The sequence below is a fragment of the Chelonia mydas genome, chromosome 11 (genome assembly GCF_015237465.2).
Source record: "Chelonia mydas isolate rCheMyd1 chromosome 11, rCheMyd1.pri.v2, whole genome shotgun sequence".
Lineage (NCBI taxonomy): Eukaryota > Metazoa > Chordata > Testudines > Cheloniidae > Chelonia > Chelonia mydas.
This window is the reverse complement of record NC_051251.2, coordinates 41,334,702-41,361,553: the sequence shown is the minus strand read 5'-3', so window position 1 is coordinate 41,361,553 and position 26,852 is coordinate 41,334,702. Positions and strand designations below refer to the sequence as shown.

General features: G+C 36.7%; 1 protein-coding gene across 6 annotated transcripts in view; it reads left to right on the top strand.

Annotated features, from left to right (window-relative positions):
• The window catches only part of OLA1 (Obg like ATPase 1), a 209,474-nt gene extending 187,761 nt beyond the window's left edge, over positions 1-21,713 (top strand). For all 6 annotated transcript variants that reach the window (XM_037911886.2, XM_043525485.1, XM_037911884.2 and 3 more), the window contains 4 exons: positions 13,729-13,869; positions 14,561-14,657; positions 16,766-16,888; positions 21,176-21,713. In XM_037911886.2, coding sequence (XP_037767814.1) covers positions 13,729-13,869; positions 14,561-14,657; positions 16,766-16,888; positions 21,176-21,277 — 463 coding nt within the window. In that variant the 3' untranslated portion in view covers positions 21,278-21,713. The remainder of the gene's footprint in view (positions 1-13,728; positions 13,870-14,560; positions 14,658-16,765; positions 16,889-21,175) is intronic.
• The last annotated feature ends 5,139 nt before the right edge of the window (positions 21,714-26,852 follow it).

Here is a 26,852-nt window from a genome sequence, read left to right as displayed (position 1 = left end):
CCATGTCATGCAGCTTATTGAAGGATCTTACATTTTAGAATGATTCTAGATTCATGTGTTTTTATATTTGGCTGCATCTTAAATTAAATGGTAAAACAGACATCAAAAGAAACTCAGCCTGAAGATGGCATTTGTTTTTAATTGAATATTCTTTGCCACTAATATAATGTTAAGGAGAATGTTTAATAATACAGCCATCAATAAGAGTTTCAACTTTAGATAAAAATATATGGTTTTATGGTAAGCCAAGCTTTAGTTTTGTATTTATAAAATGGATTTTAAAATATTATGTACATGTATGCATCCATACACAGATTTAGGGGTACTGACTTTTGACAGTAATAAAGGCTATGTCATCACTGTTTTTTTAGCCATAAAAAGTTCTTTAAAATTTAGCAGAAGCATTACTATCCCTGAAGTGCACAATATACTTTCAAATAATAGTCTAAATGCCTTTCTATATCACACTCTTGCAAAAATCTTACTCACCATTCCCCTGGGACAAATATTTTTTTAAATAGTTAACTAAAATATTGTTAATATTTTTTTATCTTTATCCTGCTAAAGGTGGACAAGTAGATTTTTGTGACTAGACTGATAAATTTTCATGTCTCCTTTGCAAACTAATGAAGTCTATTTCATATATTTCAGCAGTTCTCAAACTGTGGTCCGCGGACCTGAGCTCCGCGGACCTGAGCTCTAGTCAGGTGGTCCACAGATAATTCCCTCTAAGATGCACGTCTGGCAGCTGCACACAAGAGAATGAGGGACCACCCATCTAATTAGTGGAGCCACGCAGGCTAATGGTACAAACAACATTTGGAAAGATCATTAAGTGATCCGCCAAGACCCTCAGCAATTTTCAAGTGGTCCGTGGAAAAAAAAAAGTTTGAGAACCACTGATATAAAACATATGTTCAGTATTACAGAAGGCATAATACACACTTATAAAGTATTTAAATGTGTATTACATTATGTGTGGGTTGGGCTATTTTCTACTGACTTGCATAAATGTTAATACCTTTTTTAATTAAAAGTCACAAGTTACTATGCTAATAAGAGTCTTATTTACGCTACAAAAACAAGGAAACTCAGAGATGTGGCTAACTATTCAGGCTATATACATCCCTAATTCATTTTACTTCAACTCTATGAAGCTCTCATAACAATACATGTTGCTACATTTCATAAAGTTATACAGTATTTTGGTAAAGTGTAGTGAGTTATTGTCGCCTCGATTTTAAGCATATAGCTAGTTTTGGTACACATAGGTTCATGTATCAGTTATTCAGAGATCAAGTATTTAACATGAAACTTTCAGGGTTCTTTTTATTTTTTTTTAAACTAAGTAGGGTTTTTCTGTCTAAGAACCAGATTACTTCCTCCTGCAGAAAAACTCACTTAGCGTGGCCAACTCCTACGATTTTATTATAAGTCTCATGATATTTGATATTTTTCTTAAAACCCCAGCTTCTGGGATAATGTGACTTATTCAGCTTTCTTTTCTTCTACCTTTCTTTGGCCAAAAACATGAAAATGTGATTTAGGTGAAAAGTAAAAGCTTAAATACCAGAGGTATATATAAAAAATTCCAAATTTTATTATTTTTAAAAATATCATGATTTTCAATCCAATCTTAAGATTTTAGAGGGTCTGTTTCATAATCTTTAATTAGTTAAGATTAATTAGTTAAAGTTGGCAGTACTGGCATCAATGGCCGTGGGGAAGATTTATGCAGTGTTCCATGGTGATGAGGAACTCCACACTTAAGATAATACGGCCAGGGAGGGGCTGTGGCAAGAGCATCTACCCCTATTCTATGCAAGCAGGATAGATTCTCTACTCCAGTCCAGTATGGAAAATCTGGCCCATTTGTTTGGATTTCACAAAACTGGGTGACTGGGCAACAAAATGGCAGATGAAGTTCAATGCTGATAAATGCAGAGTAATGCATATTGGAAAACAAAATCCCAACTATAAATACAAAATGATGGGGTCTAAATTAGCTGTTACCATTCAAGAAAGAGAACTTGGAGTCATTGGTAGGTAGTTCTCTGAAAACATTTGCTCATTGTGCAGCAACAGTCAAATAAGTTAACAGTTAGGAACCATTAGGAAAGGGATAGATAATAAAACAGTAAATAGTATAATGCCGCTATATAAATCCATGGTATATCCACACCTTCAATACTGCATGAAGTTCTGGTCTCCCCATCTCAACAAAGATATATTAGAAATGGAAAAGAGGGGCAACAGAGAAGGGCAACAAATGATTTTTGGTAGTGAACAGCTTCCATATGATGAGAGATTAAAGAGACTGGGGCTGTTCAAATTGGAAAAGACAACACTAAGGGGAAATATAATAGAGGTCCATAAAATCATGAGTGGTGTGAAGAAAGTGAATAAGGAAGTGTTATTTACTCCCTTCACATAACACAAGAACCAGAACCACCAAGAACCACTCAATATAATTAATAGGCAACAGGTTTATAACAAACAAAAGGAAGTACTTCTTCACAAAACCCCCAGTCAACTTGTGTTACTTGTTGCCAGGGGATGTTGTGAAGGCCGAAAGTATAACTCAGTTTAAAAAAAAGAATTAGGTACGTTCACGGAGGATAGGTTCATCAGTAGCTATTAGCCATCATGGTCAGGGATGCTGTCCCATGTTCTCTGTATCCCTAAGTCTCTGACTGCAAGGTGCTGGGAGTGGACAATAGGGGATGGATCACTCGATAACTGGCTTGTTCTGTTCTTTCCTTTTGAAGCATCTAACATTGGCCACTGTCAGAAGACGGGATACTGGGCTAGATGAACCATTTGTCTGACCCAGTATGGCCATTCTTAAATTAATCTGCCACTCTAAGACGAAACACAACACATATTAGAGTCTGAATTTGTGTTACTCGTTGCAGGTTTTTAATTAGCAATATATACCCAATTGCTCTTCAAGTCTAGTATCTTGTTTCTAGTGTTGTCAGTATATATTTATTTCATTACATGGGAGTTTTATGTAGACCAGATCTTGTATTAGGCAACATGGCATTATTTCTAGGTTGGTTTGTATGTGGGTAATGGGCGCAGGGTGGAGGGAATTGGATCTGATGGTGTGAACATAAGGTGATGTTCTATGTCATGTATTTCATGCTGGAGAGACAAGACAGTGAGATAGTATCTTTTATTGGACCAACTTGTGTTGGTAAGAGAGAGAAGGTTTCGAGCTTACTCAAAGCTCTCTTCCTCCTCCCAAAAAAGTGCTCTGATGAAGCTCGAAAGCTTCTCTCTCTTACCAACACAAGTTGGTCCAGTGAAAGATATTATCTCACCCACCCTGTTTCTCTAATATCCTGGGACTGATACGGCTACAACAATACTGCATACAACAAAGTATTTCATATAATATTTCCAGGGTAAAGAAATTAAATATTCTTCTCAAATATTCTCTCTGTATATGTATCTTCAGTTCCTTGTTATGATTGTTTAGTTTGAGACATTTTTCAGTAACTGATTTTATAAATAGTCTGACTTTTTTTTATATAAGGCCTTCTTTTTACCAGAATCTAGGGAGCAAAATTTTCAAAATAGCACTAGAGAAGCCCATGTCCAAAGACTGTCTAAAAATAATTTTTTAAAAACTGTCATACCATGATGTATTCCTGAACATTGAATATGGATCCATACTCCTGGCCTATTGAGTATACCTCAAAGATCATGCCTTTTGTATTGTATTAATTTAAATTAAATACATTTTTTATTAATGTATCATCCTTTATGCCTATGTTTTTGTCAGATTATTTTCAGAAAATGTCTGTCCTTAACAGAATGAAGTATAATATTAAATCATCTTTTTTGAACTCCTGCAAAATTCATCCGTTTAAACCTATACCAACTGATAGCAAATAAAATAAATGTACAGTAAAATATTTTCCCATCCTCAACATGTCTGCTCCAATCTGATTTCAGCCATGATTTCTGAAACATGTTGAATGTGATTTTGCTCTGGATTACACTTGCAGTTAAACTGTGTTCAGCAATAGTTCAGTTGTGCCTGTTGCTAATACCCGTTGACAGCAATGTGGAATTTTCTTACTATAGGTAAAGTTTTATGTTCAGAATTGCAGAGGCATCCAAAAGAGGATGCATGAGACTGCTGGCCTTCTGCCTGGCAGCATGTATTTGACCTGCAATGAAAAGACTGCAGTTTTCATTATTGTTTGAGTAACCGATATTTTTGCTGTAAACAGAACTATAATCTGCTTACAAAGAGATTTGTGATCTCCTAAAAATCAGATCAAAATCAGGCCTCTTTTAAGCTAAATTTAACATGTTTATTCTGGATCCTTTAAATTTGGTACTGGTCACAAATCATGTTGTTACCTTGATGGACCTTCGAGGGGTTAGAGAGAGAGGCATTGTAGAGCAAATTCAAAATCCTTCATTATCAGCAGCTTCACAATCTACTGTGGGGAAAAAAACATCCTGGATTCTTCAGTCTCCATGCTTTTATGTAACCCTACAATCCTGATGTTTCTTGGTCTAAGCTTGTTTTTCAGGTCATCAGTTTGATTTCTTTGTTTTACAGTCTTCAGTATTTTAAGTTAGAAAAGTGTCATGTCCATCAACCATTGTTTCTGTCTTCAATTTTTCAGTTAGCCTCCTGCAGTCTTATAGCATTTCTTTCAGACTTCTTACCTACTGCAACAGCTAAGCAAGTTTAATGTTGCTTGAAAAGTCAAATCTATACCATTGGTTAGTATGAAATATAAAACAAATATTCCCAATATAAATTTGCAGTTAGTAGAAACTTGGAAGTGTTGGATCTTTAGTAAGGTCTCCATATATTTTAGGGTTTACATGGTACTTTTATCATACAAGTAACCAGTATGCCCTCCCTAAAATTTCCCCAGGTAAATGACCATACCACAGAAGCAGAAAGCTATATGCCACTAAAAATCTTCTATCATCTTGGATGTCGTAACAGTAAAGTTCTTCTGTTTTGGCAGTGTATGGTCCTTCCATCTGACTTTCTAGTTGAAATCGTAATTTAATTTTCATGTGCCCCAATATTTTTCTTCTGACTTGGAAGAGATCTAATTCTGTGAGGTTGCATATTTGTGTCAATCCTAATCAGATGTCTATAAAACTATAAAATATATAGTTTTTATATATATATATATATATATATATATATATATATATATATATATATATATAAAAACAACTATAAAATCACAGAATGGGAACGGATCTCGAGAGGTCATCTACTCCAGTCCCCTGCACTCAAGGCAGGACTAAGTATTATCTAGACCATCCCTGGCAGGTGTTTGTCCAACCAGCTCTTAAAAATCGCCGATGATGGAGATTCCACAACCTCCCTCGGCAATTTATTCCAGAGCTTAACCACTCTGACAGGAAGTTTTTCCTAATGTCCAACCTAAACCGCCCTTGCTGCAATTTAAGCACATTGCTTCTTGTCCTATCCTCAGAGGTTAAGAACATTTTTTCTCCCTCCTCCTTGTAACAACATTTTATGAATGACAGTTACGCTCTCCTGTCAGGGATTCATTAGTAAGCTAGACACAGATATTACTGCCTAGTGTCATGTGACATGAGAAGCTGATGGTGTTTCTTCTTTCTTTGTATTCTCATAGAATATAGAAATCCCTACCAAGATTGGTCTCCATTGGGCTAAGCACTATGCAAATATAGAGCAAGAGACAATCAATGCCCTGAAGAACTTACAGTTTAAATGGGCAAGATAGACAAAGGGAAACTGGAGAAGCAGTGACACCAATAGGTGAAACAGTTTAATCAAGATGACATATCAGGGCAGTGCCAGAGCTGGGACTGCCCAGGTCTCCTTACTCCCAGTCCATTGTCCTACCCACTAGACAACACTGCATTTTTTATTGCCTTTCCTGTTGTAATATGCTGACAGTAATTATAAGGTCTAATTTTAGAAGTGCTAAGGAAGGGGCAAAAGAAGAGAGGAAGAGTAGTAATGGGTGGATTGAGGGAAAATAACAGAGAGAGAGAGAACATTAGATAGAGGAAGGAAGAGACGATACGAAATATCTAGGGAGAAAGAGACAAGTGGAAGGGAAAACAAAAGAGATGGGGCAGTAGAAAAGAAAAGGGTAGCCCTTCTTAGATAATGCCCCTTGTCATTCATTAACAAAGAAGCACTGTCTTGAATAAAACTGATTTAGGATTCAGAAAGTGGTAGGACCATTACGGAAGGCCTGAATAGTCAGTTAGATGTAAAGTAAGACAAGATCAAAACAATAACTTTTTGAAACTGTTCCAGATTGCAGAGTGCCCCACATTGGGATGTTTTTGAAAATGATTTTTTTCTAAATGTTTTGTTTCTGATAAAAAAAAGTCTGTTTAAACATCTACTCGTATCCAGTTCACTTTTTGTGTGATTTTAAAAGCTGGCCTTCCAAGAGGCCAGCACAGAACAGGATCTCTCTCTTTTCTCCTTCCCATTTATTTGGGATAATCAGGACTTTGTATGTAGGCTAACATGTTCCCCACTGAGAGAAGTATACTTCCAACAACTGTGACTGGTCTCTTTTTTTCCTCCCCTGTCTGAGATGGGATGGAAATGAAGCTGCCTGGATAATGGTCATAGGCTGGCTCTGTGCTCCACTTCCTTTTATCACTACCTGACAGACAGCACAAAGGTCTACTTCACCTTAAAGTGGATTTATGTCCTTACCCATCTCATCCTATAAGGAAAAAGGGAAGTCAGGGCCAGACCCTGGAGCACGTGGTAGAGATCCAAGCAAACCAGTTCCAGAGAATCAGTGATTTTTTTAGAATTTACTCCTTGTCATTTGCAGCTCCCAAATGGTCAGCATGAATACAGTAGTTCTTAGATTTCAAGTTGCTCAATTCTTCCATTAACTATAAGCACTTCAAAATAATAAGTATTCCATTAATTGTGTAGCTGCTCTTTAGTCTGGAGACTTCCTCAGTTTGTTGATTTTTCAGAATGCAAACTCTCATGTGCCCACCACTCCATCTCATCAGTTTCTTACCATTTTCCATTGATCCTCAGCATTTTTAGTACTTCACTTTGACCTAGCATCAACACTTGAACTTTCTTCAAAGATCCTGGTTTTGGTATCTGCAGCTGTCAGTCACCAAAATTTCAAATTTTCATTTACCCAGATGACTGGCTCATAAAAGCCCCCAATTGCCAGTCAGCCTTGTGAGCAATTTTCTCCTCTCTAGGCTTATAGGAACACAGGAATTCTCATTCTGGATCATACCTGAGGTCCATTTAGTCCAGTGTCCTGTCTCCAACAGTGGCCAACAGATTAAGAGGAAGGTAGGTAGATGTGGGGTAATCTATTCGCCACATTAGATCTCATCCTGATCTCTAATAGTTGGAGATTAGCTTAAACCTGGAAGCATGAGGTTTGATGTCTCTTCCACAACAGTTTTATGATTAATATAACAATTCCGGATCTTCTTGCTATGCATATGAGTGTCCAGTCCCCTTTAGAATCTTGTAAAGTTTCCCATATTTTATGTTTTGTGGAAAAGTATTTCCTTTTATCGGTTTTGGATTCCCCATCTTCTGATTTCATCAAATGGCTACTTGTTCTTGTTTTATGAGACAGGCAGAACAGAAGTTCCCAATCTACCTTCTCTAGACCATTCATTATTTTATAAACTTTTTTCATGTCCTTTCTTATTAATTTCCTTTCTAATGTAAAGAATCCCAGACTTCCAATGTCAGAATGAGATTTCTCAATGCCATGCATCATTCCCATCACCCTGCTCTGAACTCCCTCTAGTTCTGCAGTATCCTTTTTGACATGAGCAGTACTTCCCATAGCATTCCACTCAAGGCTGCATGATTGACTGATTTATAAAAAGGCATAGTATTCTCTGTATTATTCACCATCCCATTTCTTATCCATCCTAACTCTTTGCTTTTTTTATTGTAGCTACACATTGAGCAGGGGTCTTCATTGAGTTGTCTACACTGACACCTGAGTCCTTTTCTTGAGTTTATAGGGTTAATTTAGAACCCCATAAAGTGTATGAGTAATTTAATTATTTTCCTCCACTATGCGTTTCTTTGCATTTATTGACTTTATATTTCATGTGTCCATCACATTGCCCATTCGCCTAGCGTATTTAGGCTTTTCTGAACTTCCTCATGGTCCTGTCTGGTCCTGACTAATCTAAATAATTTTGTGGCCTCTGCAAATTTTGCTACCTCACTACTGACCAACTACCTTGCAAATAATGTATATTATATAAAATATATTAAGTTACATTGAACCAAGACCAGAACCTTGAGGCCACCCCACTGTTAACCTTTGGTATGATTCATAGATATTTAGATATTTAGGTCAGAAGGGACCATTATGATCATACCTTTGGTATGATGAAAATTGACCATTTAATCCTGCTCTTTGCTTTCTGTCTCTAAGCGAGTTTTTGATGCATGACAATACAATACTTTGCTTCTCACCCCATGACTATGTAGCTTTGTTAGCTTCTTGTATGGCACCACTACTTTATTGACATGTTGAAAGAAATCTAAGATTAGTGAGAGAGTTTTTCTTTGCAGAAACCATACTGGTTAGACCTGTCCGATAATGATCACGTAGGTGTTTTATTATGTTTTTAGTTGTCACTTCAGCCAGTTTTCTAGGTACAGGTGTGTAAGGTTTACACATTTCTGATTCCCCAGATCATTCCTAGAGCTTTTTTTAAAATATACAGTAAACATCTCCAGTCATCTGGAACAGTGTCTGGTTTTAATGACAGATTTCATATTTTTTTTTAGCAGCTCAGCCCCCTAAGCACCACCACTTAAGCTCCTTCAGAACTCATGGATGTATACTATATGGGCCTGATGGGTTGTTGCTTTTTAAGTTATGTATTTGCTCCAGCACCTTTAGCAATATCTAAATAACTCATCTTAATGACCAAAAAACCAGATTCAGTGTAGGTATCTCCCCAACATCCTCTGTATTAAAGACTAATGCAGAGAAATCCTTTAGCTTCTCAGAAATGTCTGCTCTTCTTATTTTGTTTTCTTTAACCATTTATCAACTAAGACAAGAAAGTTTATTTCAGTCCATATTCATCTGAGCGTCATCTTTGACACCAATATGAGGGTGGCCTTCTTTTCACAGGAGACAGTGGAAAAGTTCATAGTGCAGAGAAGTTCAGGGAGATGCAGACCCCATCAACCCTCACATATTTCAGATACTGGGAATCATGAGCATTTTTGCAGAACTGCTGTCATGGACCAAGACGTATTCTTGTCCTCTACTAAGAGCCCTCTTGATTCAGTGGAACCACTAGTCAGATTAGTTTCAGTGTCCATGTATTTTCAGTATGGCAGACAGTCAAATCCCTCTGATAGCTAGAACTACCAGAAAATTATTGACTAGCATGCCCTCTCAAGAGCCGCAATGGACAGTCACTGGTGAAATTCTCCTATCCAGAAATTCCCAGAGGGTGGGGTCCAGACCAGAAATGAAGGCACACCTCAACTTTCTCAATCTCAAAACCATGAGACTAGCCTTATTTTCTGGTTCCGGGGCATGATCAATTACCAGGCAGGAACTTTTAACTTGAAGGCAGATTGGCTGAACTGTCTGTCAGTCTGTTTGCTGGAGACTATGGTTCAGAGTTTGGGTCCTGCTTAGGAAGTTATCAACAAATTAGTGAAGATGAGTTGCTGTCTGAGGAGAAAAAAGCCCTCAAATCTTCTGTCATTTGATTTGTGGATCTGAGGCTCTGATTAAGCAAAGGAGCAACCTGGTTTCCTATTTTTGGCACACTTAAAAGAAGTGCAATGTACAAGTAGTACTAAAAATTTCCTTTTTTCCCATTTTTTTGAGGAAAAAATATTTTAATTAAGATTTTGTCCCATGATATTATTACATACACTCTTACTCTGGTTATAATGTACAAAGGAGAGCAGAAAGTATTTAGTTACACTAGGTTCTACACACTAGGTCTTTCCACAGTTTCAGCTCCTCCGTACTCCTCTCATTATTTCTAGCAGTATAAACAATTTTCACTTGTTTTTAAAATATGCCACTTTCACATTCCAGCAAAGATGATGCCTTTGAGAGCTTCATTTTGTATATAATATAGCATTTGGCACATGTGAAAAATATATGGAATAGTTAAATACTATATTCAGTATAAAATAGTTTTCAGTTACTGTGTTTAAAGGGACATTGTCAACTTGAAAATACGTTTTTAAAAATTACTTAAAATTAGTTTTAGGTACTACATCTACCCCTGAATCTTCCTGCTAACAGTGGTGGTTTTACCATTATATTTTCCTATTTTAAAATATATTTATCTCCCCAGTTACTTGAGAGATCCACACAGCCATAGAGAAACAGACTGACTGTTCAGGGGAAACCGCATAATTAGTTTCCACTAAGGGCTTGTCCACATTATCTGCAGGATCGATGGGCCGTGATCGATCCAGCGGGGGTTGATTTATCGCGTCTAGTCTAGTTCGTCCCTCCGTCTCTTCCTCCTCCTCTCACACCCCCACCCCCCCCCGTCTAAGTGCTGGCAAATGCACAAAGTAAGCAAAGTTGGAGGAAATAAGTTTTTTCTTCTCGTTCCTTTTGCTTACAGTTATTTCAGGTGCTGTTATAGTAGTTTTTTAAAAATTCAGACAATTGCAATTTTTCAGTTGACAGTGTTTCTGTAAACTAAACAAACTATGAAGAAAATTGTTCTTCCTTTCTGTCAAGTATAACATTAACTGGTTGGAAAAATTCTCTAGGATTTGCTTACCTTAGCACAATTCCAAATAAGTGTAATATCTCCGCATCTTTTTATAGACATTTCCAGCATGTTCCAGTAATAATAATGCACGCAAAGAAATGTAGAAGTTGGCATTAATTGTTACTACCACAACAGTTTTTTAAAGGAAGTTTGTTCTTTTTTGGCAACTTTGGTACTTTGCATAGGAAACCAAGTTTAATATTTTGATTCTTGCATTCATTAAGTTATCAGTCACCAATATACGGTTTGAAAGAGTTCAGAGTTTTGTTCCACCAGGCTTTATGCTTCTGGTACTCTTTATTTTGGTAGTCTGTTTTGGTCAGTGTTAGGGAAATTCCTCAGTGGTGGTTTTTTGGGGTTTTTTTTTGTATTTCCTGTGACATTGAAAGTCACAAAAGTGAAACACACAGACAGAGAACCTGACTGCCTCTACAGAGTGTGATGCAGTACCTTATTCTTTTAGTGAGGCTGTGGCAGGTCTGATGTCAGTCACTTCAGAGACCTTTAGACCTCAGTGCTCATTTATTGCTAAAACGTACCAGCTCTGCTTCTGCATTATGAAGATCATCTGTCAACACTTTGAGATATTCCCCTTTGTTATTAAGCTTGTGATGCTCTACACTGTCAGGATTTTTGCCAATTATAGTTAAGGTACAATGGTGTATTCACTGGATCAAAGTCTCTCACTGGCGGTAGAAAAATGATTTGTAAGTCTTTATTCATCTGAATTGTACAATAGAATACCTGAGGAATGCAAATAATCCCTCTAAGGACTCAATAGAAAAGCTGTTAAAATGACAGTGTAGGACTATTATTATTCTGAATTGATGTTTTATCCAAAGTAATTATTTCTTATCTTGTTGTTCCACAACAGTTCTTAGTTTGAGTTATGATGACCATTATTTACCAAACAAAATTTGTATCTGATTTTAGACATTATTTTTACACAGATTTCACTTCCTTTTGTTTGTATAGTTCATGCTTTTCTTTCACTTGGTCACATAGTACATTATCTAATTAATATAAAAGCCAGAAAAATAAGTGTTTACTTTTTAAACAAAATAAATGTACACCCTTTGAAGTACAGCTGTGAATAGCAGGATTTCTAGGTATTCTTTTGAGTAAAAGGCCAGTAATGGTAAATTGTAACTTTTGATATATGAATAGTTCAATAATTTGCATTACCTAAAATGTCAGTTTGAGAAATGCTGCTATTCTGGGGTTAAATGTCCCACGAGGTTTCAGAAATGTGAACCAGTTGGTGTTATTTTTGGATTAGATACTTAGGAAGTCAACACTGTCCCAATATCAGTCTTCGCTACCGCACTATTTTCACTCGATAACTGAAAGAAAAAAGATTTTTATAATGAGCACTGAAAACTACTGGTGGGGTATTTACATAAGTAAATTATAGAAGAGCAGCCTTATATAACAAACATGTGAAAACTGTTGAGTGAACTTTTATATTCTTTGTCCCATCTAAAACCCTACTCAGTGGGCCATATACTTAATCTCATAATAGCTCTGATCCCCTGCTATTTTCTCTGACAAATGTGTGTTGATGAACTTGTGGTTTAGTTCTTTTTTTTTTTTTCCCTGAGGTGACATTTGCATTGATTATTTAAAGGATTGCAGGCCACACTTTCAAAGCGCTTTACCATAATAGCTGTTAAAACCTTAGTCTAAATCTGAGAGATTAGTGGGACTAAGAGTAAGAACTCGGCAAGCATAAAAACCATATGTTACGTGGGTACTTTAGGTATGAGCCATCCATAGCATCCATACTGCTATATTGAATTCTATACCTTGGATCTCAAGAATATTTCCTAGACACCATACCTGTAAAATTTACTTTCTGAGCATGTCAGGAGTTAATGGAAAAAATAACAGCCTAGTCTAAAATATTCCCATGTAAATAACATTACAAAGACATAGTCCTTTTCAAGTAATTTGTGAATGTCTTCACTGAATCTGCTAATATATAGTATTTGTAATCACAGATATGCTTACACTTGTAGTTTAAATTATTTTAATGATCTTTTAGTTTGTTAAATTATTTTAATGATGATTTAAATGTACTAGTAATTTATGAACCTATGCACTAGTTTTTACAAAAACATAACTGTTTGGTGATAGGATGGGAAACCCTTAATAAGATAGTTCTACAAATCTGTGTAATCAGTTCTGCTTATCTGAAAATTGGATTGGGTGGAATTATAAATAGCAACATATTACTGGTATTGCTAGAGTTATTGGTAGTGAAGAGAAATAGTAGCACATTTTTGTGACTCTTCATTCAAAAAATAAAACTATTCCTACTGTTCTGAGGCTTTATCCCGTAGAAGTAATGGAAGGTGGGAGGAACTAGAAGAAACATGTGATCTTGTATTCATTAGCTATTATACAGTCCGCAATCAATAGCCAACAGAACCGGGGTGCTGCTTGCTATATAGGAGCCTCTAGAGCCCTGTGTTCTTTCCACCTGCCGATATCAGCTGCTGTAGCCTCTAGGACATGCTCATAAAAGGAGATAGATGAATTAAAACGGAAGATCCTATTTTTGCCTTACCATATGGAAGAAAGTACTGTATCACTTTTGGAAGTCTAAGAAAAAAATATGTCCATGGAACCTTAAAGTTTGACTGAATCAGGCAGCTTTAACTTACACAGCCAAAGATTTAGTTATTTTCTAAAATCTATTCTTGTTTCTTATACAGTATATACTGAAGTAAAACCAGATAACAGTAAAATATTAATGTTGTACACCTGAAGCAATTGCTGCCTGTTAATGCCTTGACCTTGGAAAGCAATACACAAAAAGATGGCATCATAAAACCGTGCAATTCTTATGAATATGTATGTGCTACTTGATAATAATGAATGTGATACAGTCATGCATGCACTACAAGATAATGTTGTGCCCTTTTTTGTCTACAGGTTGATAAAAATTATAAAGTGGGTGGACAAGCATGACCCAGGTGCCTTGGTCATTCCTTTTAGTGGGGCCTTGGAACTCAAGTTGCAAGAAATGAGTGCTGAGGAGAAACAGAAGTATCTGGAAGAGAACATGACACAAAGGTTAATTAGCATTCATTTTCCCTACACTTTATTATCAACTATTTCCTTGCAGTAATTTAATTGCTTGTGCTGATAGAATAATAAATGACAGAGTAATTACCATTATAAAGAGGGAATCTTCTCCTTTCTTTACCATGAGACAGAGTGAAAAGATTTATTTTAAATTAAGTTTTTAACTGTCATCTGTCATCTCTCTACAGTGTTTTAATTATAACATAGGTATTAGTTATGTATATTTTTGAGAAGGAATGATCACCAAAACTCTTTCGTCATCTATGGGGAATTAGGATGGTGAGAAAAATTTGCCATAATTTTTCTGAATAACTGTAATAAATTGTTTGAATATTGAATTTCAGTCAGACAATTGTTCTTTCATTAGCTAAGGTCCTGGAAATAATTTGCATGAGACCAAAAGTACTGTGTGATAGGATGATTTAAATTTCTCCTGTCTTTCTGCATTTTGCAGAACAAACAAACCAAAATACTGTCTCTGTTGGCGTAGTAAAAAGTAATTCTCCTACAGGGATTTTTTTAAAAACAACTATTCGGCTTACCAACACGTTTAAAAGTAATAAGAAAAAAGATCCAGTGTCTTCCAAATGTGTGTTGCTTTTCCTTGTAAATTGGTTACTTGAGGCATTTAGCTGTTTCTTGCCTATATGTTAAATGAATTGGTTTGATTTTATTTCAGTGCTTTACCAAAGATCATTAAGGCTGGGTATGCAGCACTCCAACTAGAATACTTTTTCACTGCAGGCCCAGATGAAGTGCGTGCATGGACCATCAGGGTAAGATTCATACTTATTCATCAGCTACATCCAGTTCCACACTATTGAATTCAGATTGATATCACTGACTTTGAAGTTTGTCATGGTGGCGGTTAGCTAGTCATTACAGATGAGGTTTTTGTCCAGGATAACTTTAATTATTTGTGAGCTGCTGAACAGTGAAAGTGGAGCTGCATTGATTGAGGCAGGTAACAATTGATTCTGCCTATTACATAGTCTGAATTTCTTCATCCTGTAGAATCTGTCTACCCTCCTCCTGTGGTCAGAGATAAGACGTACCAGTATTGTGCTTGCTTAATCTGTGTGACCGGGTTTGTCTGCAGTGAAATTGATGTTGCTTTTCATTTTGTATTCGCGAAGTTTGTTTGGGTTGCGGGTGGTTCTTTCCTCCTTTGCTTTGCTCGGATTACATTTTCAGCAATAAAAGCAATATAACATCATTATATTCCTCATGGATACACAGTTGGGCTCAAAAACCTAAAATCAGTGTAATAATTAAGGTCTTTTACTGATTTGAATATTTAGAAGTAGTTTATTTTGATAGTTTAATATGTTCTGTCCAGTTACATATGTCTAAAAATTATATTATATGTGTTTAAATATCCATGTAGACTGATTACAACCATAGAGATAGACTAATTTATTCCCTGAGGACAATAAGAGCTGAGCTGTAATGGTTTGGTTTTGAATGTAAATACATATAATATAGAGATTAGTACTAAAAAAATATTTTGAAATGCATATACTTACAAATTTCATTTTACAGATTATAAAAATATCAACTTTCGGAGGTAGTGAATGTGTCATTGAGTTTTAATCTGCTGCTTCCATTTATTTTAGTGCTATGTAATGAATTTCAGTGCTGCTTTGATTTCATTTCAAAGAAAATAATTTCTGTTTTCAATAACCACTGTAATTTTTTCCATTAAATTTTTATTTTGATTTAATATTACTAAAGATGTTTAGGCATTTCAACTTCGATGTTAAATATGTTTTTCATGGGAATTTAATTTTAAGTTTTCTCCACTCCATCCCCCTTGAAGTGATGACTCCTAGCCAAGGTCCGTTATATAGGTTCACAAAATAACATTAAATCATTGATGTATTGCTACTCTGCATTATTTGCCATTGTTTGAAAAACAACCTTCAAAACTCCAGCATTTCCAGTAGGAAAGATGTTTGCCCTTTCCTAGAAAATTTGAAAGCTGGTTTATCTTAAGACTGATTGTAAGTATCCTTGATTTAATGTGCTAAGATATTTAGTCAGGTAAGCATCAGTGAGTAGCCATATTAACCCAATACATCTTTTATTGTAAAAACTGTGCTTTACAGTGTCAGACTCCTTAGCACTTTAACATGCTTTATTAAGCAGCCTTTAGGTCACCATTATTTCTCAAATTTCTTTCCATGGTTGTGTGTGCACAGAATGTATGCCCTTGTAATTCAAGACTGGCAGCATGCATTGTTCTACATAAATTTAAATTCTCTTTTATGAAGGTTGCATGAATATATGTAGTTTTATATTTTCATTATGTATTTATGATTAGAATGTCATTGGATGGCAATTTTTAAAAAAATATTTGTTCCATATTTACACTTATTAAAATTGTGGAATAAGATGTAATATATTATTCAGGTTTGAGATTTTTAAAAATGTATTCATGGTTCCTAATATACTTTTTGAGTAGATGAAGTAGTCTAATTGAAAGACGGTGAACATTTATTTGGACTCAACTGAAGTCTTTGATAATTCAGCTTTAGAAGTTACTTTAAAATCTTTAGTTTCCTCACTTTCTCTGGAAAGAACTGTAGATCAAAGTGAATCTCACAACAAAACACAACCACAGCTTATAAAATCAATACTGCTGTTGATACCCATTAGGAAAAAACAAAGCTGCCCTTCTTTAATATCAGTTGGTTTATCTGTGCTAAGGGCATCTATCTATATGTCCTAACATTGAGAATTTGCAAGTTGTATGCCTAACATTTTAACTGATATGAAACAAAGTTTCAGTAGAGCCTGAAAGCATATGAGAAAGGAGAAACCTCTCTCCTGCAATCAATCTTCTTAAATGCAATTAATTTTCTTCTGGTCTTTTCTTTGACAGAAAGGGACGAAGGCTCCTCAGGCAGCAGGAAAGATTCACACAGATTTTGAAAAGGGATTCATTATGGCTGAAGTAATGAAATATGAAGACTTTAAAGAAGAAGGTTCGGAAACAGCTGTCAAGGTGAGCTCCCCATCTTTTCCTGTGCCCCTCCCCCATACACACCATTTTCGCATTTCAAGACTTTTCTTTCATTGGGAAGAAATCTCTGGTGGTAAGTGAATCTGACAGTTACCTCTAATAATAGACCACAGATGAACTGTCATTTTATACTTGGAAAAGAATTAAAATACAGTAGTTTAACTAACAGAGATGTGACAATTTTAGTAACTGAAATATGACAGCTAACAGACCAAATGTCAACATTACGAGCAAGAGTTCTGATAAAGTTTCACATAGGTTTATAATATTAACCATCTAATCTTAATATTTTAGACCATTGTGATATTTTGGTAACATTTAAAAATATTTTGACTCTTTAGAAAATTGACTATTCCTCCCCCACCCCCCTACACACACCTACACACACACACACACACACTCTATTTCTATTAATATGAAGTAAGTTTGTTTTGAAGTCAGCAGTGAAGGCATTACATTACAACTGTGTGTCAAATTTCTAATGCAAACATTTAAGGAAATATTTTATGACTGAAATATAATAATGGTTTTGTTAGTAGTACCCTATCATAGTAGGCACAATTAAAATGTTAACGTTTGCCATGTTCAGCAGTTAATTTTATGAAAAAATGTGCAAGCTTCCTCATCTTAAGTATAGGACGAACTGCAGATGCCATGCATAAAATCAATGCTGTGATGCAGTAGACATCAAGATTTTATAGTGCCCCGAGTAATTGTATGTAGCCTATACTGTACAATAGATAGTTTCCTGGCTATTATTTACGGAATAGGTTATAAGCTAATAAATGAAAAACTTTTTTCTTGTAGTGACACTTCGTAATTTTTTTTCTTGTGCTGTACACGTTCATAAAGAATGAGGCATTTTATCTGCATTCTCAACACTAGAGGGCAGAGACTGATTGGGTGCCCATAGTTGGGCCCTTATTACTTCTGATAAATTAAATCTGATTTGCAGTTATTAAACACAGAGTAAAATTATACATGGCAAATAAATGCAGTAAGAAGAGCTGTATATCTTTGTAATGCTGTTTCAGTCTTTGCAGTTTTTGTTTTTATTATAAGGAAGTAGAATTTCCCTTTATTTCACATAGACTTGGTCAGTGTTGCATTTCTAAACTGAAGATGTGTATTTTATAACATTGAGATTTTAAAAAGGTTAGTTAGATTTAACCCACCACAGTACTTGAAGGCTCCTACTATAATGAGTTAAAGAATTTAAAAGGCTCTGCCTCATTTTTGCTATTTGATAGTTTGAAAACTATGCAAAATTGGTTTCAGATTCCTCTTATTCTCAGTAGTATCACTAAGGAAGATGATACTGAGCAGCAAGGCTTTTATAGGTCTGTTTGAACCCCAGGAAGTGGGGGGGCGAGGGGGAAATCCCAGTATAATTGGTTCATTGCGGCATGTGAACTATCTTGTGAAAAGGGAAGTACAGCTAAACCACAGTATAAATAAATCAAATATTCCTTAGTCAGAAAACTTGTTTATGTAGCTGGGACTCAAATTATACCAACAGTAGTTGCTGAAATTCAAATATGAGTATCCTGCATAAGAGCTATGTCACCTTAGTAGATATTGTGATCTTCAGTAAGTATTTTTCTGGTAAGTTTTTTGATTTAGATGTTTTCTCCCAATGTATGAATCCAGAAATTAGGACTTTTTCTGTGCTCCAACTGAAAATCGTAATTAAATAGATTTTGTTATGAACAAATTTGAAGATGTCTATAGAGCACAGATAATTACATTTGCTTATACAAACTTTTTAAAAGCCAAGTAAAAGGAAATCCTTGCTTTTAGAAAAATGTATGATATTACATAGGCTTTTTAAATATAATTTGAAAAATGCTGTCTCAGGCTATAGACCATATTAATTAACTTATATTGCTGTTAGATTTCAAAATTAAACTTGGGAGCTTTTGGATTCAGTTAAAATAACAGTGGTATTTGGAGTTGCTTGCTTTGTCTGTTATCAAGTTGATCGATTTTTAAGTTTGATTTTGTGTGTGTGTAACACCAGTACAGCATAACTAATTTAATGCCAGTGCTGTGAACTATATACTGAATAGCTCTGTGTGGGCTTTGTAGTCTACAGGGATATCACATTATTAGCAATCATATCTGCTTAGGCAAAGCTGGCTTCTACAGATGGCTGCTTTCAAGTGCAAATGAACTGGTTAGACGTGTCTTGTTTAATACATACTCAAGATTCACAAATGGGTATTGATTTTTTCAACCAGTGTTTCTGGTAGCAATGGAAATGGATTAAATGGACTCTAGAGAATTTAAAGGAACACTGTCACTGTTAATTGTAAACTAGCAACAGAAATACATAAATGTATATTAGTATGTCAAAATGAATTTAATGAAAGAAGACTATACCACTTTATGACAGAATGTAGTGGTGTCCTAGAAACCCTGAACTGGTGCTGCTTTTTGTAAACTAGGTTATTCTGTAAATATTTGTGACTAATGAATCTCTCCTTTCTCCAGTGGAAAAGTGTATGTATTTATCTGTAAAAAGTCTACATACCTGTGCATGCAGATTATGCTTGCTGATAATTTTTTGCAGCAGACTGTTTTATTAGTGTTTATGCTGCCAATTAGTCTAATTACTCTTGACTTAGAGCATTATTAGTATCTTCAAAGGGAAGATCTACTAATATTACTTGAGAGCGAATCTTGTATATTCTAAGTAAATTTCCAGAAAAAGAAGTCAATGTTTTTAAGCTCTTATTTCGGTAGTAATAGACATGTCGTATGGGATAGGGTCAATTACTATAGCATTAAGTGTTTGTTGTATAGGCTCTTGCATCTGAGAGATTTACTGAAGAGTAAAGTCACTGGTCCTCCCATTTAAATTGGGAATGACAGCTACAAGATCATTGAGCTTCTAGATTTCTACACACCAACATGGGAAATGTGGTGTTTTGCAAGGGAGGGTTTTGTGGCAGAAAAGTACCTAAAGTAATTATGTACCATTAATCTGACCTGTTTTGTTGTAACTAAGGTAATTAGTTAACAGCTTTTTTACAGTGGTATCTTAGCATGCCACCACTGTGGTAGGTCATTGAGAATATTGGCACAGCAAAATCTTGCATGGAAGCTGTTTCCCTTGCAGGAGAACTCTTCAAAACACAAAGAGTATTGAACTACAGGAGTGGGTCTCACCTTTTCCATGTTATAGATCACATCTTAAAAGTAAATGTTCATGTAGACCTCCTTAACGCCCTGCCTCACAGTGTTGATCCCACACCTTCCCTGTAGCCCTTATAATACTTGTCTTAATAAAAACCAACCAACCTAGGACAACATTGAAGAGAGAAGAAAATTATCACACACTTCAGTGCAGTGAGGTACCAGCGTGTAGTAGCATCCACATCTATTTTGTATCTACTCTCTTTTTTCTCCCAAAGTGTAGGATTTTACATTTGAGTTCCAAATATCCTGTCATTGCCTCCAGCCTGCTCTTTCAGCCCTGTACAAAACTCAGCAGCCCACCTTGAAGGTCACTTCTGTCCTTTTGTGGGCTTGCTGTCCTTCTAACTTCTGTGGCACCGGTAAATTTGATTAGTTAAATTTACTCCAAACAAATAAGTAGCAAAAAGACTGAGACTTTATTTTGTGTTTCTCAGCCCTTCCTGTCCTGTGCAGAAGCATAGAAGGAAGCTCTGCTTGAAGAGTACTGCATGCCCAATTTTAACTTTCTTACATGGTGTGATGATCTTTGTTTTGACCATGCATGCTTCTTCATTGATAGCAGCAGCTCAGTAGATCACCTAGAAGTGGTCAACAGACTAGTATGAGAGCCGTGTAGTTAGGATACAAACCATTTTTTATTGTCTTTCTAGCAGTAAAGTCTTAGATTGCTATCATTAGTATTTACACTTGAGGACATTTTGGAGATGGGAATAAAAAGCCTAAGAACTAAAAGAAAATGGTGTTTTATCCATTTTGTTCTAATGAGTTGCTGGTGTTTACGGACACATCAGAAATGTACCATTAACATCATGTAATAAAGCTTCATGATACTGTTCTAATCATATTTATGTACCATAGTTTAGTGAAGAGGAAATTATGGTTATCTATGTATGTAAAATCCAGTTCTGCCCAAATCAAGAAGTCATTACAAGAATCAAACTCTGAATTTGAGATAATGGTACTGTTTTATTTTAAATAAAATATATAATATTTTTAAATCTGGGTTTTTTTATAAAAAATTAATTTTAAAGTAATAACCTGTTTTTCTCCTGTCTTTTCCATTTACAGAGTGCTGGGAAATACAGACGACAAGGCAGAAATTACATAGTTGAGGATGGAGATATTATCTTCTTTAAATTTAATACACCTCAGCAATCCAAGAAGAAATGAATATTAGATGTTGCTCATTGTTCACAATAAACTATGCTACTTCAAAAAGCATATGAATTTTTATTTAGACAGAATATCTAAAACCAGAAAGCATACAATGTATACCTAGGGGGAAAATCCCCCCCCCCCCCCCCCCCCCCGCCCCATGAAATTACTCGTTTGCTCTTAATTAAAATATGGCACCCCCAGTGAACACACAAGTTCACTAAATGTGAACAGCTTTGCATTTCAAATGATTAAGACCCTACTCCAAATTGTAGAAGCTTTTCAGGAACCATATTACTCTCATGATACTTCATTAATCTCCATCATGTATGCCAAGCCTGACACGTTTGACAGTGAGGACAATGTGGCTTGCTCCTTTTTGAATCTACAGATAATGCATGTTTTACAGTACTCCAGATGTCTACACTCAATAAAACATTTGACAAAACCAGCCTTGGTGTGTTTGGGGATGTCTGTATTGACTGACTGTGGTGTGCTGAATGCGATACGGCACCTGGTGGATGCTGATTACAGAATTTAAAGACATGTGTATGATACAGTAACCGGCAGCGTGGGGCAGCTGCAATTGTATCTTAAAAGTGAGTCTTTCATGGGACTCAGAAGATTAGGATGCCAATGATTTGTCTCAAAGTTAATGAATTTGTAGATGGACATTCACTGAAAGATGATAGTAAGGATAATAAAAAGGATATAGCATAAGTGATTTTGACCAGAGAGAGCAAAATATATGTAGAAAAATCATATTGTCTTTGAAGCTAAAGCATTTTTGTTAAAATCATTCTGAAAAGAATATTTAATTCCTGCTTTGAAATTGTAAAATTGCAGAGGCTGGCCCAGTGGTGCCCTATGTAAGATGTCCTCTTGTTCAAGGTTTTAGGGCAATGGAGGAGTATGTAATAGTCTTGAAGAAAGAGGTCATGCTGTTCTGTCAGTCAGACAGTTCCACTGATATGGACTATAGCTACTGGCTTACCCCTTCAACCATGAACAAGAGCAGATTTCTCTGGATATTGTGGAAGGATAAATTAAAATGGGGATACAACTAAAAATATTAACTCACTTCAATACTTTGAATAGCTCTTAAAATGCATTCAATTAATTTAAGATATCTTGTTTGTTTTCTAAAATGAACCCTAACTCAGTTCGGTTTTACACGCCGCAGGGGCACCAATGGGCAGTGTTAGGGAAGAGAATGATCATTAGAGTGGAGTCCAAAGGTGAATAATGTTCTTATGTCCTTTAATCACTTCATATAAATGAAGAAATTATGCTAGAAACCAGAACTTCAGAATTTGGAGACTTCATCTGACTGGATTTCTTAATTGCATTTTAATTTCTTCATAACTTGACAGTAATTTTGTTAGCTGTATATTATAGCATTTCCAGTATCTCCCCAAATTTTAAATTTCATCACAGAAACTGGCCTGAACTAGACTTATTAACTGGACTGAAAAGTAAGTCATCTCTCGCTGAATAATTTGTCTGGTTCACCTAATAATTTTAATTGATCTTTTAAAAGTGTTGTCTAAAAAAAGCATAATCTGACAGCTTTGCCTGTGATCAGTACTCTCCAATCTCCAGTGCTGCCTGGCAGCTACCACAATAAATATCTGGGCACAGACAGTCCTCATTTTCTCCAGCAGGACTGTGAGTCTGCAGGGCTCTAAAATGTAAACTCATAAAATCTAACTGTTCTTGTAATGCCTGTGAACACTTACAATTTTATGCACAAATTTGATTCAGTCCCACACAATCTGCGTGGTAGGAAACTTCACTTAAGACCAACCAACCACCCCTGCATACCAACCTGCTCAATTGCTTCAAGACCCATATATGGCCATGCCCCACACATGTCTGTACAAATGCGTTAAAGTCCATACAGATTTGCCCCATCACTAGTGCAGGAGACCCACACAAACTGGTCACTACAGTGGTTAGAATAGAATGAAGTGGAGGGAAAGCTCTTGCTACACCAGCCAGATGAGGAGCTGTTGTGGGGGCACTGTTCCCCACCTCGGAGAAAGGAAGGAAGCGCTCCCTTTACAGTTGGCAGAAGAGGTGAAACTGTGCTCCCTTTACTTCAACACCTGAGTTACTGTAAATGTGACACCCTTTGATGGATAAAGTACAACACAAGCACTGACAGAACAAGAAAATTGTTACCTGCCCCCAGTAACCAAACATAGGGGAGGGAGCCTGGAGTTTGGCAACAGCGTAGGCAGAGCAGAAAGGGGCCTGGTATTGCCTTTTCTGGACAGCACCAACTCTGAGCAATCAGTAGGCTCCAGCGTGACACTTTGTTTCTGAGGCACGCCAAAAATGTGATGTTTCAAAGCTCGATAAAGCATAAAATACATCACTAAAACTTAAGGCTTCAGACTACTGACTCAATGGATTCATTAAAAGTATAGAAGGCCAATTCCCAGTATCTGATTGACCTTGATGCAGGACCTAGATTGTCAGGGGAACATGATTTAAGCCACCTTTCTGCTCCCTTGATCTTGGGTTTGATTGGCTTAAATCAGTCCTACAGGGAAGGTTTCACCAGCCAGGGATCACCAAATTGCAGTGCTCTGGCCACAGCCCCTTCCTCCCAGGCTGTCTATGCCTAAGAGTGAGGGGGAGCATGTGGTAGAGTCAGCTAGGCTGGCTTGATGCCACCTGCGGGTTCCCCTAATGTTGGGGGATCCCCACTGGCCCTTTCAGATTAGCTTTCAGGTCCCCAAGAGCAGCACAAAGGGGACAGAGATGAGGCCCAGGATCTGGTCCAGAGTGTATAGCAAAACGTAAAGTGGTTGTTTCCAGAGTACGTTAGTCCAATGAAACACCATTGTGGAAAATATGAAACTAATAAATGTAGTGATCGTAAAAAAGTCAAATTCAGGTGCATCTGAGCTCCTCTTGAGAAGCCTAAATGTTTGCTTTGGAAAAGTAGTTGACCAGCAGTTAGAGTGCAGATTACCCTCAGCAATGTATGTTTAGTTGATCAGCATCCATATGGGCCCAGAATATTTTATTTGGAATGCAGGGTTTCAGCACTTTTGTAGTTGTAGAATATAAATTTAGTATATTCAGTCTCCCTGCATTCTGCTGCCTAAGGCAACCACCCAATTCACCTTTCCTCAAAGGTCACCCTGAAAACACCCAAACGTTGCATAATATTTTTCTTTGCTGTGTTTATTTGCACATTTTATTAAACGTTTCACTTTATTTGCTCAGTTTCACCTTTATTTGCTCTTTCGCTGTGTGTCTGTTTTATGGTCCCTCGCTATTCCAGCATTACATTTCCTCAATTGTGTACAGCTTGACTGGGGCCCTGTTTGCTACAACTTCCCATCCGCCTCCCTCCTCTCACCACCCGTACACAGTCTGAGCTCTTCCCAGACAGAAGAATTTAGTTAATCAATGAGCTTATATATCAGGGAGTCTGGGTTAAAAGTAGGTGGGTGAAAGCCGCCTTTTTGTTCCTTACATACCTCTCCTCTCATGGTACACAGAAATCTTGTCCCAATGACTATAGTGGGGCTGGGATGGCTTAACTGAGCTCTTTTCAGAACTATATTAATTCTGGTCATGATTGCCCAACTGTTTCTGCTATGGGCAAAAGCCTCACCTGCTGAGAGCCTCCTGTAAAGTACTCTCCAGCCCTGCTGGCTCAGGCAGTAAGAGCTTCCAGTTTGGAATTCAGATGGGTGGGCTGTGTGGTAGCATGTGCCACAGGAAGCTACGCCATCAGATTGTAGCAGTGCTTTTCCAATGTCACGTTTTGTTACGTTCTTAGGCCTGCTTTTTAAAAATGTTGTCTGCAGAATTTTATGTAAAAAAGAAGTCAGCCATGGTGATATATTGCCCTCTTTATCAGATGTGGTTAAATAGTGAGCATTACTCAACCCACATGTAAGCTCAGGCTATAAAATCCTGTTGTAAAACAGAAGCATAAGAATATAACTAAGTGCAATTTGTAAAATTTAAAAACAAGCATATTCTCTCTTCTCCCCTCCTCTGATGACCTCCCGGGCTCGCCTTCCCTTCCCCCACACACACTAGATTAAGTGAGATCACCTTTCAGAACATTAGTAATTGTTTAAAACTGAATTGTCCATTTTCATTTTGACTCTTTGGAAACTACTAATTACATGTGTTTGATTACGCTAATTCTATCATTTCACTTCACTTAAGCTGGATGCTTTGGAAAAAACCACTGGATGCTTTGGAAAAAAAATAAAAGTGGTGGCATTCATCACTGTGTTGCAAGGGTTTGAAATAGCAGTGTTGTTTTAGCTTTTAAAGTTTTAATGTAAATTCTTTGGTTTTAGGCTCTCTTAGAAGCGGTTGTTACTTGGCTTCTATCTACAGGTAGGGTCCATTTCTGATCTTTGAGAGCAGGTACATATTGCAGCACATTGTAGCTTGTAAAATTGCTCTCGTAAAATTGCTCTCATAAAAGAGCTGAGTCAATATGTCTGTACATCAGAGATCCGAATAGTTCTCTACATGGACAGAATCCCCTAGGCTTTTATTTTCAATACACACAACATTTGATTCTGCTCAGTGCACAAGCACTTTATAAACCACATAGCAAAATCAGCTACTGCTTTTGCAAATGCATGTGAAGTAGCAAATTAGCCACAAAATAGATTTTTCCCGGCATGAGAATGGAATTGAGTCTAAAGATTTAGGATGGATGAATAGAAGCACATGTAGTCCTCCCTGGCCCTTTAACGTTCCAGCTATCCTGTAGAAAGGAAGTACCTTTATTACAGGAACTCTGTTATTCAGTGGAATTCCACCTGCAAGGCCGGACATCTGCACAACAAAAGGAATTTTAAAGAGCCAAGGCTGTATATAGCTGAATATGTGCAATCAGGGGTATGCAGTATGGTGTGGGTTGTTTCGGTGAGTAGAACTGATGCAAGAATCACAATGCTGTATTGACTACATTTTGATGAAGTGTTCCTAAAAGAGTGGGAATGTTCGCGCCAACTGGGACCAGGGGTAGCATGGGGAGCTCCTGGGTGCTGCTCATTCCTGACTTGCAACAGCTGCACTGTTCCAGCCCTGAGCAGAGAGTGACAATTATTGCAGATTCTGATGTGACTTTGGAACATTTCTCCATCCAACTGAGACCACCAAAAAATTGTCAGTTGTGATCCAAGTCTAATTTGACCCAGGCTTCAATCTGGTGAGTTAAATCACTTAACCTCTAAACCCTTAGGTAACTGGCCAGTTCCCAGGTGGCAGAAACCTGGGGACTAGCTAACTTTCATGGAGTTGGTGAGGCCATTTAGGGGGAAACTTGGGGGGAGTTAGGGGAGAGGGTCTGTGACAGCTGAGAAGGGAGACTGGGTCAAACTCCTTCAGCCCAGGAAGCCAAGAGAAATGATGGGCCTATAGCAGGGACTTTGGTGTTGCCTTCCAAACAGAGATCAGCGTGACGCTGGTTCCTGAGAAGAGTGAATGGGGAGCCTCTTCAAACAGCCAGGGTTTAATTTATCACAAATTTTTAACAATTAATGTTATTAATTTAGTATAAATCAGTTTGGTTTTCATTCATACTGAGAGACTTCAT